Genomic DNA, 17,448 nt, shown 5'->3' with positions numbered 1-17,448 from the left:
CAGGCGGGGCTTGGGGCGGTGCTTCTCTTGGCCCTCAATCCTGAGGGTACTTCCGCTCTTTCTCCATGGGGCAGGGGGCTTAAACTCATCTTCCTCAGCTTAACCTTCCTTCTCTTCCATTGTTCTTTATCGGCGGAGGGGCTCGGACAGAATTGCACACGAATCAATATGATTGGCAAAAATGTCCGCTTTATTAGAGAAAAGGCAGCTTATATGCTGCTTGTGACACACAGGCACGTGATTCTTCCCCAGGTTACATTGGATACATAAGAGAAACATACTGTGGTGTACAGCACTATTTAGATGACTGCAGGTGTCCATAAAACTTGTTTTCTTACCAAAACAACTCCTCCTTCACCTTGGCACAAGACCTGCAGCCATATTAGTGGCGCAGTATTTTACTGTTTGCACCCAACCATGCCAAGGCAAAGGTCTCAGAAATGCAATAGAAATTGTTCACACAATTTCTGCCCTGCAACAAATCCCCCGTTGAAGTTTGAACAATTTAGATTGCATTTCTGTAACATTCCTTATTGTATCCATAATGGTCCAATAAACACAAACATACAATAACAATACTATCATTAATAAACTTAACAACCTATTGACCCCAAGATGTGTGTTCTAAAAGTGTGCCTAAGAGTACTTCTCCAAACTTATTCAGTCTAAAACACTTCTGGAAATGGAACTCCATTTAATTTTGAGTTATGTGTCTTCTGTGTTTGTTTAAAAGATGTTTGTGTATTTGTTGGATCAAAACACATTAATCATCATGCATTCACACACATACACACATACAAACTCTCACAGTGGCCACTGTCAACATTCACACAAACATACTGTTGAATTCCATATCACTGTGTTTTATCAGCTAAAAAGTTATAATTCTTTAGTACCTTATAATGTTAAAGCTTCTTAACCAAACCGATAAAATTGACTAGATAGATAAACTTTCTTTTACTAAAATGTAGTGAATAATCTAAAGTTCACACAACACACTTTCTTAAATTCTAAAACCTCTATAATTATGTGCCTTAAAAATATTGAAAAAGGAACTGTGCTCATAATACCTAAAAATTGTGCGTAATACTGAAAAAATTGTGCTCTCAATAAGACTAAAAATACTGTGCTCTTTTGGTAATTCACTGTTACCTGCAACAGCAACAACATCAGCTCTGTTCTGAAGAACCAACTTCTTTCCAGGGTTTCATTTATGTGCAGATAGCCAGAGAACACCTGTGCACAAAAACCTTAAAACACATGAAACACTTTTGCAAGTCAATAGAGGAGAACTGATATCCTTCTGTCCTCCTTTCCTTTGTGTAAAAGTGTGTTAAGAGTTCTTAAATCACTGATTTTTGTACCAAATACTCTTATACTAATAATTCTGAAGCTATAACAACTTTATTCTGCAACAAACTGCAGTTGTACTAATTCTATTATTTAATAATTCTGAAAAGATGTCTAGGAATGTTGCTGATCTGTTCTAAACTCCAGCATTATTGTCTTCTTCATCATCATCATCAGAACTTGTATCTGATTCTGAAGAAGTGTCAGTTTCTACAGACAAAAAGGTTTTATAGCTGCAGTTATTGCATCAGCTATACAAAATGTTCCTTTCTGCTCAACCATCTTTTTCACAGCCTCTATAAAGTCAAGTGAGTCAGCACTCTTATGTGGTGCGCTCAATATTTACTTTGTTTTGTCATTAGCATTGTAATAAGCTAACAAGTCTATGAACTGCGCTTTTATGTCACAATGTATGTCTGGATCTGAGTTTATAGCTTGACGCAAACGTTTCACAAATTGATCATGTGGTTCATTAGGTCCCTGCTTGAACTTAGAATGTGAGGGTCTTGTTCTTACATCCCTTACTGCAAGCAATGACTGATAAGCTAAATTCTGACTAGTTCGTAGTACCTCCTTTGAAAATTGTGTTTGCAAATTTGCACTGTTGTACTGACCAAAACCCATGAACATGTCAGCAGTAACACCAAAAAGAGGGTGTCCTTTCTGCTTAGACTGTGCAACCAGTGTTGCACAACTGGCACTCCATTCGTTAAGAAATTCCACTTGCTGAGAAGGAGAAAGTAATACAGATATGATTATACGAATATCATATGGTGTTAAAAAATGAGCAGTAAAAAGATGCCACAGTACTACTCATGTATAATCACTCTTTAAACCATACAGCATAACAGTTATTTTAACTTCTTTTAAAATTTTCCAGTCCAAAGCTTCCCAGGGTTCACTCTCAATTAAAGTTTGATACATTAGAGGGGGCTGTATTCAGCTGAACAAACTGTCTCTCTCCTAATTTAGACTCAAGCTCTTGAAAGTGAAGCAATAAAGTGTCTTTAAGGTCTTTTATTGCAAGCATAGTGGCTTTCTGGCTTCCATTGTCCAAGCTCTCGTCATCAGAAGACAAGCTTGAGGATGGAAATGATGAAAATAACTCTTTTACATTACCACGATTAGGTTTGTCTTTCTCCTCTCGCAGCAGAACTGAAGCAGGTGAAGGAGCCATGCTCGCTTCGGCAGTGGCTCCGGTGCCCATTGGAACCGTGGTGACTTCTGCCGAAACGGCAGCTCCCGGTAAGACGGCAGCAGTTTCTGCCAAGGTGGCAGTCCTTGCCGAAATAGCTTCAGTTGCTACGGCAACACTTGTAGGGGTAAAGCCGGCTACTGCAACTGCAGTTTCTGCGGTTGGACTTCCTGGTTCTGATGTGACGACTGCTGATGATGTAATTTCAGGCGACATGGTAGTTTCAGGCGGTAGCAATGCAGCGACATCTAGCGACTCGGAGGCTCCTAGCAGCTCTGTTCCAGGCGGTGCTTGCACAGTGACAGCTTCTGGCTCTGCGACCAGCGCAGGCGCAGCTGTGGGTGGCTCTGCTGACAGCGCAGGCTCAGTAGAAGGTGGCAGTACTGGTAGCGCAGGCGCAGAGAAGGGCAGTGACGCTGACAGAGTGCCAACGTCGCTCTCCACTGCTCCTACTTTTCTCATAGTCTCTGCATTAACCCTTGGCACAAATGTGCTGCTAAACTGAGTTAGTCCTACTGCTTTTATTAGCGTTCGTGACTGTTCAACCGCAGGCACTAGGACCTCCCCGCAGACAGACTCATCGGCATGGAGACACACCGCAGTCCCGCTGCTTCCCGACAAAGTTCCCTGAGCAATTATAAGTTTTCACTGCTCTGTACGTAACTCTTGCAGCGATTCAACGACTAAACGCCAGACTTTAGGGTATTTCCTATATTTTTCAACATTTTTAGACCCTTTTTCCATTTCTTCCCATAACTGTTCCTTTATAGCATCCCAAATGGATACCTCAAAGGCAGCTTGAGCAGAGGGGAGTAAATTCTTAGCTCTCGCCCAGACTATTAACCCTTCAAGGGCTTTTTTATCATAATTTGACTCTCTTAGACTATATATCGGAGGAGCATTTCCGCAACCTCATCCTCTTTGGATGCCGCTGGCCCCATGCCTCCTCCCTCAGTCGACTCGCTTGGCCAAGGCGAGATTCCAACACCACCGCGCGCGGCTTTCTCATAGTGCCGGGGACAGCACTACCTCACACTACCGCTTCCCTCAGCTCCTACCGTTCACCTTACGTCCCTGCAGAACTCGACGAAGTAGAAGGCCCTGTTCGGGTGCCAGATATCGGCGGAGGGACTCGGACAGAATTGCACACAAATCAATACGATTGGCAAAAATGTCTGCTTTATTAGAGAAAAGGCAGCTTATATGCTGCTTGTGACACACAGGCATGTGATTCTTCCCCAGGTTACATTGGATACATAAGAGAAACATACTGTGGTGTACAACACTAATTGGATAACTGCAGGTGTCCATAAAACTTGTTTTCTTACCAAAACAACTCCTCCTTCACCTTGGCACAAGACCTGCAGCCATATTAGTGGCGCAGTATTTTACTGTTTGCACCCAACCATGCCAAGGCAAAGGTCTCAGAAATGCAATAGAAATTGTTCACACAATTTCTGCCCTGCAACAGTTCTTGACCCGTTCACTGAAGCTTGGAAAAAACCCTGGCTCCTGACCTATTTCTTCTATTCGAATGTCTACCTTATCCTACTGCATTTCTAATTTATTACCTCTAGACCTATTACATGTTCTTGTACTATTCTCTTAAGCTTTGGTCCAACAAGTAGAACAGAACAAGCACAGATCGTTTTGGATGTTAGTAGCTTGTTAGCAGGCCCAAATTTCTTAGTTAACTCTTTTGGACCTAGCCTCCTGTTTCACATCTGCTGGCTCTTTTGGCCCTCATGGGTCCATCAGGGCCCATGGACTTATGTATGTCCAGTTTGCTTAAGTATTCTCTGATCTGTTCCTCTTCCACCAAAGGTACATTTTCCTTGCTCCAGCCTTTTTCCCTGGTCTCAGGGGCCTGGTTTTCCTGAAAACCAGTCTTGCTAGTAAAGACTGAGTCAAGGGCAGCATTCAGTACCTCAACCTTTTCTGTCCTGGTGTCCTGTGTAACCAGGTCCCATGTCTCATTATGCAGCGGTTGCATGTTTTCCCTAGTCTTCTTTTTGTCACCTATGTACTTATAGAAACCCTTCTCGTTGTCTTTGACATCCCTTGCCAAATTCAATTCCATTTGGACTTTGTCTTTCATAACTCGATATAAGAAAGAGAGACTGACAATATCTTTGTATTCCTCCCAGATTGCCCATCCTTGCTTCCACCTCTGTATACTTTCTGTTTGAGTTTGACCAGGAAGACATCTAGAGTTTATGGGGGTTCTAGAAATAATAAAAAATGTAAATTAGGATTTTCAAGTATGATACTGTTCCTGTATTAAATGTAATTATATTAAATGCCAGACCCTGTGTACTGGATCTGGTTCAGATGGAGTTTTACTTTCTTCATAACAGCCTGTATAGTGAGGTGTTTTGGATTCTTGACCTAACAGCATTGATAACACACTGATGTTTTAACTATTGCTGAACAGTGCTTGTACAGCATCATGGCCAGTGAGTAGGCTAGTGTTGGGAAGGGGACACAACTAGGACAGTTGAACCAAGCTGACCAAAGATATTGCATACCAGATAATGTCATGCTTAGGAATAAAACTGAGGGGAAACTTTTCCAAAGTAGCTGTTGCTCAGAGACTGGCTGGACAGTGGTCTGCTGGTGGGAGGTGGTGAGTTATTGTCTTCGCATCACTTTTCTCATTTTATTGGTTGGGGTTTTTTTTTCTTTGCTTATTAGACTGTTTTTATCTCAACCCATGAGTTTTTCTCAGTTTTACCATTCCGATTCTCTCCCCCATCCTGCCTGGGGTGAGGGTAAAATAATGTTGTGACTGGGTGGGGATTTAACTGGTTGGGGTCAACTTACTGCACCTTGTTCAAATTGTAATTTTTTAATCTTGCTTTTTATAGATCACAAGACCATCCAGATCAACAAACACACACTACTGGCAGTATTGCTACCACATCAATATCGAACAGTAATACCTCAACACCAACTTCAACAAATATAAATTCTTTTGCCTTGGGTAAGAATATTTGTTAGATAACATGGTGGCTATCTTAGGTATCTTGGTTTCAGTTAAGGATCTCTGGAGCTTTATTCTAATGTAAACTGGACTTAAAAATATTATAAAATTACTGATTGCAAAAATCTGTGGTGTTGGTTGGGATAAGTTTTTGATCAGTAAGTTATCAGAGGTAAATTGTTTCCTTAATTTTTATGTACAGAACTTCGGGTTTGTGCTGTTTCATCTTCAGTAATAAGGTGCCACTGATCTTGTATTCTGGCACTATAGGTAATTAAACTCCTTCCAGTCTCCTTCTCCTCCTTAACAGTGCATTTGAATTGACCTGAAGAGAGTACTGAAGTTGGACCCATAACATCATGACTTGGAGCAGAAGTAACAAAGTTACTCATATCTTACAAACCAGTATTTCTCAGGTTCTGAGTCTGATTGAATTATTGCTCTTCTTTATCAGGAATAGAGACAGAAGTCTATTGATTTAAAAATATTTTTTTTCAGAGTTGCTACATTTTGTTCTTCATCCTCTTTCTTTGCTTTCTTTTTAAAAACAAAAAATGAAATAACAGAAAACTGTGGTAAGCAATTGACTTTTTTTAGTTGTAAACAGTTCTCCAGACTGACTAGTACCTTCTCAAAATGTGAAACTTTTGTTTGCTGAACTCTGCAAAGGAGAATTTAAAGCATTATTAGTTCTTGTTGCATCAGCAAAAAGAAGAGTTCTACTTTTTGTTTAGAATAGAGTATGCATCATGTTAAGAGATTCCTCATGGTGGTGGTCTCTATAAATGATTATTACAAATGTATTGGAAAGTGTTGGAAATTAACCTGAGACCTTAAAACTCAAACATCCCTTGTACCTCAGCTACAGTAAAGTAGAAGAAAAACTGTTAGAATTGTAACAAGTTATATTTCAGATGCAATTTGGATTTCTAGATGTCTCGTTATGTACAGAAGCAAACTCCTAGTGAATGACTCCTTAACAACCTTGCAAAGATAGAATTTCCATTGAATTTCATTATTTTGAAGCATGGGTTATGTTTATGTATTTTGTACTTAAAAAGAACCTGGATGTGTTTAGAAATATATTAGAAGCTGAAAGTTTAATTTTTTTTCCTTTCATCTTAAAGGTGGCCTTGGAGGTTTGACAGGCCTGAGTAGCCTGGGTTTAAATGCATCAAACTTTTCAGAGTTGCAAAGTCAGATGCAACGACAACTTATGTCCAACCCAGAAATGATGGTTCAGATAATGGAAAATCCATTTGTTCAGAGCATGCTTTCAAATCCTGACTTGATGAGACAGTTAATTATGGCTAACCCTCAAATGCAGCAACTGGTACAGAGAAATCCAGAAATCGGTCACATGCTGAATAATCCAGATATAATGAGACAGGTATGTAGAAAGAACTCTAAGGTCATGACTTTGATTATATTGTAACTGGGAATAAAAGAGCAAGAATTGGACATGCTTATATGAGTGCTGAAATACTGTTGAGGAATTTAGGCTTGTTAGACAATCTGTAAAAGGTCACTATAGGAAATAGATGGGGTGTTTTTCTAGCTGCTGGTGTCTGAAATAAGCTGATAATTTACAAAAAAACCCAACATAGTTTTAAAAGATGCCGAAGACTGTATAATCATATATTCTGAGTTAAGAGTCGAATGCCACTTGAAATCTTCTGTTGTCTAGTCAACAGTGAGTTTACCATAAAGTAATAATTCTCCAAAGTACTACTTATTTCCAGTTTATGTAACTGTGGGTACTTCTGATTGCTTCTAAAGTTATGTAAGATATGCCTTATGTGACAGAGGGCATCAAGAAACAAGTGGAGGCTTTGGAAACTGTAGGTATTTATTTTTCAAGATGCATGCTGTACTGAGGTTAGAAATGGGAGAAACATATTGTGTTGAGATGAGACAAGAAAGAACAGGATGGTACATTCAAGAACTTTTTCTTCTGTTTAGTCAATGCATTGTGATTCAGCTAGCATACTGACAGTTGTGGCAGAATGTTGTCTAAATACAAAATTCTATTGAGTCTCCTCTCACTAAACTGACGTCTTGATTTGACTTTAATCTTAATTTCAAATGAAGTTAGACATTAGTAACTGAGGTACTGCTAAATGCTGATGTTTTCACTTTAGAATGGATTTTTTTATGAATACAAATTACACGTTCTATTTCATTAGACACTAGAACTTGCTAGAAACCCTGCAATGATGCAGGAAATGATGCGAAACCAAGACCGAGCCTTGAGCAACCTTGAAAGCATACCAGGTGGCTACAATGCCTTGCGACGTATGTACACAGATATTCAGGAGCCAATGTTGAATGCAGCTCAGGAACAGGTGAGAAATGATTGTAGGGGCCACTGAAAGTAAGTGGGTTTTAGTTGGTTGTTGGTGTTTTGTTTGTTTTTTGTGTGGGTTTGTGGGTTGTTTTTTGGGTTATTTTCAAATATGAAAGAAGATAAATAATGTAACTTTTCAAATGTGTACTTGTCAAAACTTAATTTCTTGAAACTTGAAGTCAATGTGTGGTTTGTTCCTATGCTCTTTTAAACTTGAAGGGATAAAGACTGTTATGTGAGTTTGATAAGCTATTTTAATGTTAATAATTTTTTCTTATATATATTCTAAATTTATGTTTAATTCTTGGACTTATAAAGTTATGAGGTTCAGGAAAAATTAAGAGTGTATTACTTGGAACCTAAGGTGGGAAGAAAAGAGGCTTTGAAATTTTTCTAAGTTGAAAACCACTATGCAAGATATAATCTTACTGTGATCAAAGTACTAGTGTTGTAGCATATGCTGCATTTAAAACGAGGTGTAATTAACTTATCTTTTTTTTTCTTGTTGATGATAATATTTACAATGGCTTATTTTAGGATGGTGATTATAATTGATTACCATAACTTGCCATTTCTAGCAGACTTAAAAATAGTCGACTAATAGATAATATGTGTTTGTTTCTCCTTCTGTAGTTTGGAGGTAACCCATTTGCTTCCTTAGTAAGCAATGCATCATCAGGAGGGGACAGTCAGCCATCTCGTACAGAAAATAGAGATCCTTTACCAAATCCCTGGGCTCCTCAGTCCAACTCTCAGAATTCCACAAGTACCAGCACCAGTGGTGAGAACAGTGGCAGTAGTAATGTCGGAAATAGCACCTCTGCTAGTATGGGACAGAACTCAACTATAGAAAATTTGGGATCTGGACTAGGAGGTTTGTCTGTTATTGCACTTGTATATATTTGCAAATATTCAGGAGTTAAGTGAAAATATTTTGTTATTTTTGATGTTTTGATTAAAAGTTTGTGTTGCTGTTAATTTCCATTGAATATTTAACTAGTATCAAAGTCCTCTGTGGGAAAACAAACATGAAAAGTAAACCAAGAGCGCTAACAATACTTGTGTACTGTCTTAAAATAAAAGTAAGGAATCTATACATGAATGATAATATATTTTCTGTTTGGAGACAAACAGGAAAACAGTTAATAATGTAGATACTTAACCTGACTGTTTGTTGGATATGACTTCTGGCTTATTTTGTTCCTAGGGCAGATGCATCTGTGTAAGCAGAACCACACTGAGATGTATTTAAGGGGCTAAAGCTCATTAAAAAAAACCAAAACAAACCCACACAGTTGTATCTCAGTTCTAGGCAGTCTAATTAATTTGATTATAGTCAAGGTTTTTACTAAAGTGACCTTTTACTTTTTTTTTTTAAGTTGGTATGTTCAACACACCAGGAATGCAGAGTTTGTTCCAGCAGATAACAGAAAATCCACAACTTATGCAAAATATGTTGTCTGCACCCTATATGAGAAGCATGATGCAGTCATTGAGCCAGAATCCTGATCTTGCAATACAGGTAAATGCTTTTTGTGTAGGAATGAGTTGTGTACGCTGAAGTGAAAAAAGGAGTTGAATTTATCATACAGTTATATTTTCAATACAGAATAACCGTGCTAACTTCTCAACAATAATCTGTTTGTTGCAAATGGTCCAGTTTTTAAATTATGTTAATGTCTGCCTTACTGAAATTATTACCTAGTTACCTTTAGCAATCTGTTGCAGTAAGTTTCTTCAATTTGTCGTTGGACATCATGTCAGGCATTTTCTTGTAACAACTTCTGTTTGTGTGTGTTTCATACAACCCTATAATTTTGTGACCTAGCATAAGAACCAGTTAAACAAAACAAATGCTTTGATTATAAATTAAGGTAGATCTGCTTGTAAATAAATATCCATCTTAGCTTGGGAGGACAGAAGTGGAGGGGAAGGATTTGGTGCCATATCTAGCTGTTATTCTGGTTTTCCTTTCTCACCTGTGATCCTTGCGTGCAATAAAAGTGCTGATGCTGCTGTTTTATGAATGGTATTGTAGAAGTGCTTTCCAATTTTACTTACAGCAATAATATCCAAAATCAAATCTTGACCTGAGATAATATTATTTTGTATACTAAACAGTTAATTGGAAATATCCCAGGCTTTTTGCAAACAATATTTACAGGGAAACCATCACATCAGTAGTGGAGGTTGATTAGAAAAGGCATTTCTTGTTGCATAACTGAGGTTTCTTTGGTGAGGATCTGGCAAGGATTCACTTCAGAAGTTTAATGCCACCACTTCCCCATCCCAAAAAAAACCCACAACAAAAACTACACCCAAAAATAAATAAAAAAAGACACAAAAAACCCAAACAAAGAAAAAACCGAACAACAAAAAAACAACAGCCACACCACCAATTATTTCAGTCAATTCTCAGGGTGGTGGTTCATTCTTTCAGAACAAGTTTTGGCCAAAGGAGATAATTACTCTGAGGTTATCACAGGCTATTATCTTGTTATCTTGTTATCTGATTTGTATATGGTGAATAGTTGTCTTAAAATCCACTCTAGTATTCACTTTTTGATCTACTGCTTGATCCATGATGTTAAATATTTTTGGCCCATAGATGATGTTGAATAATCCTATATTTGCTGGAAATTCTCAACTTCAGGAGCAAATGAGACGACAACTTCCTACTTTCTTTCAACAAGTAAGATGAGATACTAAGTCTTGTTAATTAATGTCTGAAATCCAGTGAGCAATTTTTGCAACAAACTACTGCCTTTCCTTGATTTCACTTAAAACTACATTCTGTGTCCTCATTAGCTTTAGACACTGAGTTGTATTATCCATTGTAAGAATTGATAAACACACAAGTTAACCCAGATGACCAAACCACAGCTAGAATATTAAGGAAAAGTTTATTCTGAAGTTGGAAACCCTAAATACACTGCTCAATCAGGCAGTGGGCAAAAAAAAAGAAGCAACGGGAGACCCATTATGGTGTTTTTATAACATCACCTTTTGCATGCACATAACTTCATGTCTGTGTTCTCCTCTATGCTTTTTATGGTCTCACTCTCTCTCAACAGGACCCTCAAGCATGTCTGTGAGAACTTTTATCTCTTCTTGCAACAGGGGAGTTAACTTCTCAAAGCAAGCAGGCAGAAAAATAGGCAGCACTATTCATGGGAAAGAATTTTCTCCCACACTGGGTTTTTCCTAGGCCTAGTTTTACCAGCAGCAAAAATCTTGAGCAAAATTCTTTTTCCTCCTTGAATATATCTATATATCTTCCACGTTTAAACTTTCTGTCCCTACATCCCTTGATAATTAAATGCTTGATTTATCTCTCCATCCCTTTCAAAAGTTAAATCTGGCTTTTAGTGGATGTTTTTGTCTGTGACTAGCACAACTGCTTTGATTTGCTCTTGTACCTTTGCTTAGAAGTAATTACTTGTTCTTACTGCTCACCAGCCAGAGAGAACCTGTTTCCTACATGATTTCTTTTGCAAAATAAAGAAAAAATATTATTCCTTTTCCCACTACTAAGATAAGCTTTAACGGTACTTTTCTCATACTTCCTCCATCCTGCCCTGATTATCTGGGGTAAAGAGACCTTACAGCATGCCTTGAAAGATGCAAGTCATAAGCTAATTCAAAAGAAGTGAAGTGGATTCTGAAGATGTTTGCCTCTAAAGATTGCCTTACCACCAACTTTCCCTCTTACACTGTTGTGGTTGCAACCCCAGTATTTGCTTTATCTTAGCTGTCACAGTGTATACAAGGATTGTGTCCTTTAAATAGGACTAAGCAAAATTTTTAGGAATTAAAAATTGAATCCAGTGTATGAGTTCTATCATTAGACACTCTTTACAATTCAAAGTAAATGTGTACTGCTGGGATCTCATTGCAGTGTTATGAGTAAAATAAATAACATGAATTTCATGCCATTGATGATTGTCTGATGTTCCAATCTATGTAGATCCCTCTGCAAGACCTCTTGTCCCTCACAAGAGTCACAAGCACCTCACAGTTTAGTATCACCAGCACACTTTCTAATGGTGCATTCAATTCCTGCATCCAGATTGTTGATAAATATATTGAACAGAACTGACCCTAGAATTGAGCCCTGAAGAACACCGCTGGTGACTGGTAGCCAACCATATGTAGTCCCATTCACTACAACCTCTTGAGCCCTGCTGTTCAACGAGTTCTTCACCCAGCACCATGAACCTGCTCATCCAACAACTGGACAACTTATCCAGAAAGGTGCTGTGAGGGACAGTATCAAAAACCTTCCTGAAATCCAGAAAAACTGCATCCACTGCCTTCTTTTCATCTACTAGGCATGTGTCCTGATCATCAAAGAATGAGGGTTCATGAATATTATGTTTACTAGTATGTTTTGCAGAGTAGATGTTGATGGCACTACAGATAGGAACACGTGCACAAATTATCAAATAGCTGTAGTCTGAATTTAGCTAGAAAAAGATGTTTTATAACTTTCTGTATTAGACACCTTCTTAGGTTTCACTGTATTCAGCCCTCTTGTTTACCAGTATTATGATATGGGAGACTAATTTAGAATTATGTTTAACTAATAAACTCCTATTTCTTCTACTAGAAGAAATAATGAGAAATACTTTTCCTTATGTTCTCCTTATTTAAAAGGAGTCTAGAGAACTCATTCATCTCCTGTGAAAGTTTTCTCAAAAAAAACCCAATCTGAAGGATTTAATGTAAATATTCAAATACAAAGTTGAAAAACAGCAAGTTCTGAAAGGATATCAGAGTCTATAAAACATCTAGTGATAAAGATCAACTTTGAATATCTGTATATTATGAGTTTCCTGTTTTTAGATGCAGAATCCTGACACGTTATCAGCTATGTCAAACCCTAGAGCAATGCAGGCTTTGCTACAGATTCAGCAGGGCTTGCAGACATTAGCAACGGAAGCACCAGGACTTATACCAGGGTAAGAATTGGTCATACAAATTTATACAAGAACTTTTCTCTTGTGTTTGGGTTTTTGTCAGCTTTTGTCTTTCTTTTTAACATATAGAGGTTTATCCAGTTTTTACAGACTGTTCCTCTTACATTTTTTAGTTTCACTCAACTTATTTTAGAATCTATCACACTGTGGTGGTTTAAAAAAACAGTTGGGAATTAAACTCTAAATAAACCACTCCCCTTCCCCTGGTGAGAGAGGGACAAAGGCAGAGACTATGGGTTGAGATAACAATTTACTGAAAACAGACAGCAGCGAAATAAGAAACACAGAGTAGCAGCAACAATATTAATAACACAAGTATACAAAAGAGAAGGTTCTTTACACACAAAAAAGGTGTTCACCACCTTGACTCAGTTCCACATGGCCGCTGAGACAAAGATGAGATGGCGGACGTTCCCGTGACTAGTGTTACATAGCGTCCCAGGACAAAGACAAGATGATGGATGTTCCCACAACTAGCATTTCCCACCCCTGAGCCTGAGACAACAAGAAACAATCCTAGACAAACTCCCAAAAAGCTGGATTGTCTGCATTGCGCCACTCACTTCCAGACTGCTCCAATCTGCTAGTTCAATCCCACACCGCACTGCCACTTCAGACCACTCTGCTCCACTGTGCTCGGGCTCGGCTCCTCTCATCTTGGTTTGCCACTGCTTCGTTCCCCACGGCTGCTTCCAGCATTGACGCACGCATGGGCTCCACTGGGTTTAGCTGTGTTTGACGCTTGGAGTTGCTTTCTTCCCAAGGGGAAGGGAAGGGATGGGTGGCAGTGGCAGAAGGACACGGTCCACAAGGCTGGTCCCAACAACTTCCCCAAAGCAAAGATTGAACAAAATGGCACTGCTTCCAGAGTGTGTTCATATTTTCTTACCCCCAAAACCACACCCCCCAGCAACGAAGTGGGTGGTGTCAAATAGCAACCTAGCCGTGCCCACAGAGTTCTAGGTTCCTCCCTGTTCTCGGCACCTGCAAACAAAACTAGGACATACACTTTTGTTTGCAACACACTTTTAAGCAATGGTCTATGGTCTTGTTTTAGTGCTTAAGTTGTCATCCATTTTTTATTTGACAGAATTTTTACTTAGTAATTACATCTCATGGGAAGAGATTACAACTAAGCCATTTTCTCTGTCATTTGTGCAGATTCAATCCTGGTTTAGGTGGATTGGGAAGCACTGGAGCTCCTACAGGGTCCACTGTACCTAGTTCAATTCCCAGTGAAAACACAAGTCCAACATCAGGGGCCACTGATCCTGGTCACCAGCAGTTTGTCCAACAAATGTTGCAGGCACTTGCTGGTGCAAATGCTCAGGTAAAGTAGATCACTGTATTCTAGCGTGTGTGTCTGTTGTGTGTGTGTGGTTGGTGGGGTTTTTGTTTGTTTGAGTTTTTTTAAATATCCAGTGAGACAGACACACAGATACCCCCACACACACCCCTTCCCCCCATCCCACACACACACCCTTCCCCACTGTAAACAAACAGAATGCTTCTGTTCAAAGGAGAGCAGAGGAAGATTAAAAGTGATGTTCTAGCTGTGCAAATAAATGCTGGGAAAACATCACATTTGAGTAAAAGTGTCCTCTGAATGGTTGATTGATAGGTACACCTATCTTCATACCCTTGAGTTTCTGAAATGCCTGGAAAGAAGGGAGATTAAGGTGTTAAAGGGAGGACTGGTTCCCTGACAACTGAAATGTGGACTCAGACAAGAAAAGAACTTAAGTGTACTGAACATCATTATCTCTGTACTTTGTGTTGATGGTTGTAGCTCAGGTTATTTGGGGCCTGAATTTGTAGCATGCTTCCCTGACATCCTGCAGATTCAGATTGCACAATGTACATTATGTTAACATACCAAGTGGGATTTAGGCTTTCTGGAGAGCTCCAGAAGTCAAGCAAAGGTGACAGCTTTGTGAAACAGAACCAATACACTGTGGTACATATCCAGTGTAATGGCAGACTGCTGATAAACCTGCTGTTCTTATCTCCTCTGTTGCCACAGAATAAGTCAGTTCAGCTTGCTGATTTGACAGAAAAATGTTACTTTATGTAACTATGAGAAAGCGGTGGTAAGAATAGCTATAGGAAACCATGTTCTCATAGATATTTTTATCATTCTAGATCTTACGCTACCAATTCAGTATTCTTTTTTGTATTTTCGAGTGGGGGGGAATGTTTACATTTCAACCTGTATGTTTGCATTTTATTAGTTTGGAAGTATATGCAGTTTTTAAATACTGGTAGGAATTTCTCAATTGGATGAAACTTTAGGTAGAACAAAAGGAAAATTAGCAGTAGGTGCAAAAATCTTGTGTTGATATGTAAACTGTCTCACTCATTTCAAAAACTAGCTTTTCAGAATTACTCTGACCTTATATACCTAAAGTATATTTTCATATAATTGTTCTGTTTCACAAATGCCTCTGAGATGAAGATGATACAACTGAGATTATTCATAATTTTATGTTTAGTTTATGAGCAATTTATTTGAGCAAGATCAACTCATAAAGCACAGCTGTCACTTTGCCTTAGGCTGAACTTTTTAACTAGAATTTTGGTAAATTTAGTCAACAATGCTCCAAGTATTTGTTGACTAAATTTACCAACTGACTTTTATGTCAAGGAAGAAAAAAAACCTACCACATTCACTGTTGCCAGCAGTGAAATTCTCAAAAATTTTCTATTCCACACTACTAGATTAGATTAATTCTTAAAAAAAAAGTCTGCATGTGCATCATTAACAAACTGTTCTTGTGACACATTTATCAGATGTAAGTGTTCCTTTTTTATCAAACAAGCAGCTGTGCTTGTAGTTCAAAAATGTCACATACGTGAAGGTACTCTTAAAATTTGAGGCTAATCTGACTTCTTTCATCAACAATTCAGTTGTGAATGAAATTTGGGGAATTTGGAAAAGATGCATTCAGAAATTACTAAAGACAAGAAGTGGTTCTGAAACAACTATGTTTGAATCCTGTACTTTGCCAAATATGTATTATGCTTTTATAGCTTGAGATTTTTTTTCTTAGCAGTTACAAAATCCAGAAGTTAGATTTCAGCAACAACTGGAGCAACTGAGTGCAATGGGCTTTTTGAACCATGAAGCAAACTTACAAGCTCTGATAGCAACAGGAGGAGATATCAGTGCAGCTATTGAAAGGCTACTTGGTGCTCAGCTTTCATAGCACTGTTTCTTTAACTTGAAAAAATGTAATTTATTTTTGATAACAGTTCTTAAATCTTTAAAACAGTTGCTTTATTTCATTCTGACTCTTGTGTTTTCCTTGTTATAACTAAGTCATGCATTTTAAGGTCAAGTGCAGTAGTTTTCTTCAAATAGGGAACTGATGCATTTTCACTCAGTTGTTGTGTGCATCACTTTTGTTCTTCATTATTTCTTAATTTTTTGGAACAATATCAGCTTTCACAGTTGATTGAGTAGGTTTTGTCTGACTTGCAACTGTCCAATTTATTTACTACTAAACCATTAGCCTTCAGTAGTAATTTATGTAGGATACAAATTCAAAAGGAAACAATTGAAAGCTATAACATGTGGGTACCAGTGCTGCTTATGATGATTTCAGCATGTATTTTTTCTGCTAGAAAAATACTGTAAAATTTATACCACTTTGAGTAACCTACCATTTTTACTTTTATTTGGATGAAGTATAAACATGACATATACAATGGAGACATCTCATTTCTATAAATTTATACATTGCAATAGAATGAAATTATAAGTAACCAAAAAAGACCAGGGGAAAAAAAAGTAGTAAGACATGGGGTTTAGTGTAGAATCTTCCAACATATTAGGTAAACATCTCAGAAAAAATGCTTAGGCAAGTTCATTTAAAATATATTAGAATTGCTGTTCTAGTTATATCTTCACATCTAACCATAAAGAAACTTGCACTGTAACATTGTCTCATTGCAACATTGTTACAGATTAACTGTAAATTACCTTTCTGCAAATTAAAGGAGCACTACCTTGTACTCTGAAAAGGTTTCTAAGGCATTTTTGGCTTGTTCCATTGAGATTCTAACAAGCATTATGAATTTTTATTGGAAACATTACTTTCAGCCATTGTCATGTGATATTCTAATTATTTTAACCACCATGTAAAAAAATACTGTATATCTCTTGAGTTTTTATTGGTAGTTACCTCTCGTGCACAGGTAATAAACTAATTTAAAAGTATTTAAGCATCTTGTTTCAGTGTGTTTGCAATGGATGATTATCCAGCATTCAAGATGACCCAAGATGATTGAAGTGTCAGCTCTGGGGCTACTTACAGACTTTGGGCTAAGATAACAAACAATACTTGGAGTATAAAGTGGAGGACAGAGAGGAAGGCTCATATGATACTGAAGACTGTTTAGATAAAGTGAAAGTAGTGAAATAAAGCATTCTGCTGTGTGTTACAGAATAACACTTACTTTTTATTGGTCTTTGGTGTCAGTGTAATTGTGAACATTCTGATTTAATTCTTGTATTTCATTAGACACTTCATCTGAACAATCTTTTGGTACATATATAAAACCAGTTTGTTCTAAAAAAACATTGCTTGCAAAT

At 37.9% G+C, this 17,448-nt stretch overlaps 1 protein-coding gene across 2 annotated transcripts in view; it reads left to right on the top strand.

Annotated features, from left to right (window-relative positions):
* The window catches only part of LOC113959001 (ubiquilin-1-like), a 32,111-nt gene extending 16,051 nt beyond the window's left edge, over positions 1-16,060 (top strand). The window contains exons 3-11 of one of the 2 annotated variants that reach the window (XM_027667685.1): positions 5,413-5,528; positions 6,656-6,918; positions 7,715-7,873; positions 8,509-8,749; positions 9,255-9,397; positions 10,484-10,567; positions 12,721-12,836; positions 14,016-14,184; positions 15,908-16,060. In XM_027667685.1, coding sequence (XP_027523486.1) covers positions 5,413-5,528; positions 6,656-6,918; positions 7,715-7,873; positions 8,509-8,749; positions 9,255-9,397; positions 10,484-10,567; positions 12,721-12,836; positions 14,016-14,184; positions 15,908-16,060 — 1,444 coding nt within the window. The remainder of the gene's footprint in view (positions 1-5,412; positions 5,529-6,655; positions 6,919-7,714; positions 7,874-8,508; positions 8,750-9,254; positions 9,398-10,483; positions 10,568-12,720; positions 12,837-14,015; positions 14,185-15,907) is intronic. The other variant, XM_027667686.1, reaches the window with a different exon arrangement.
* Positions 16,061-17,448: the final 1,388 nt, after the last annotated feature.

Source organism: Corapipo altera, unplaced genomic scaffold (assembly GCF_003945725.1).
Source record: "Corapipo altera isolate COAL_440 unplaced genomic scaffold, ASM394572v1 61044, whole genome shotgun sequence".
NCBI classification, from domain to species: Eukaryota; Metazoa; Chordata; class Aves; order Passeriformes; family Pipridae; genus Corapipo; species Corapipo altera.
Note: the sequence above shows the minus strand (reverse complement) of the source record. Positions and strands in the feature narration are given on the sequence as shown.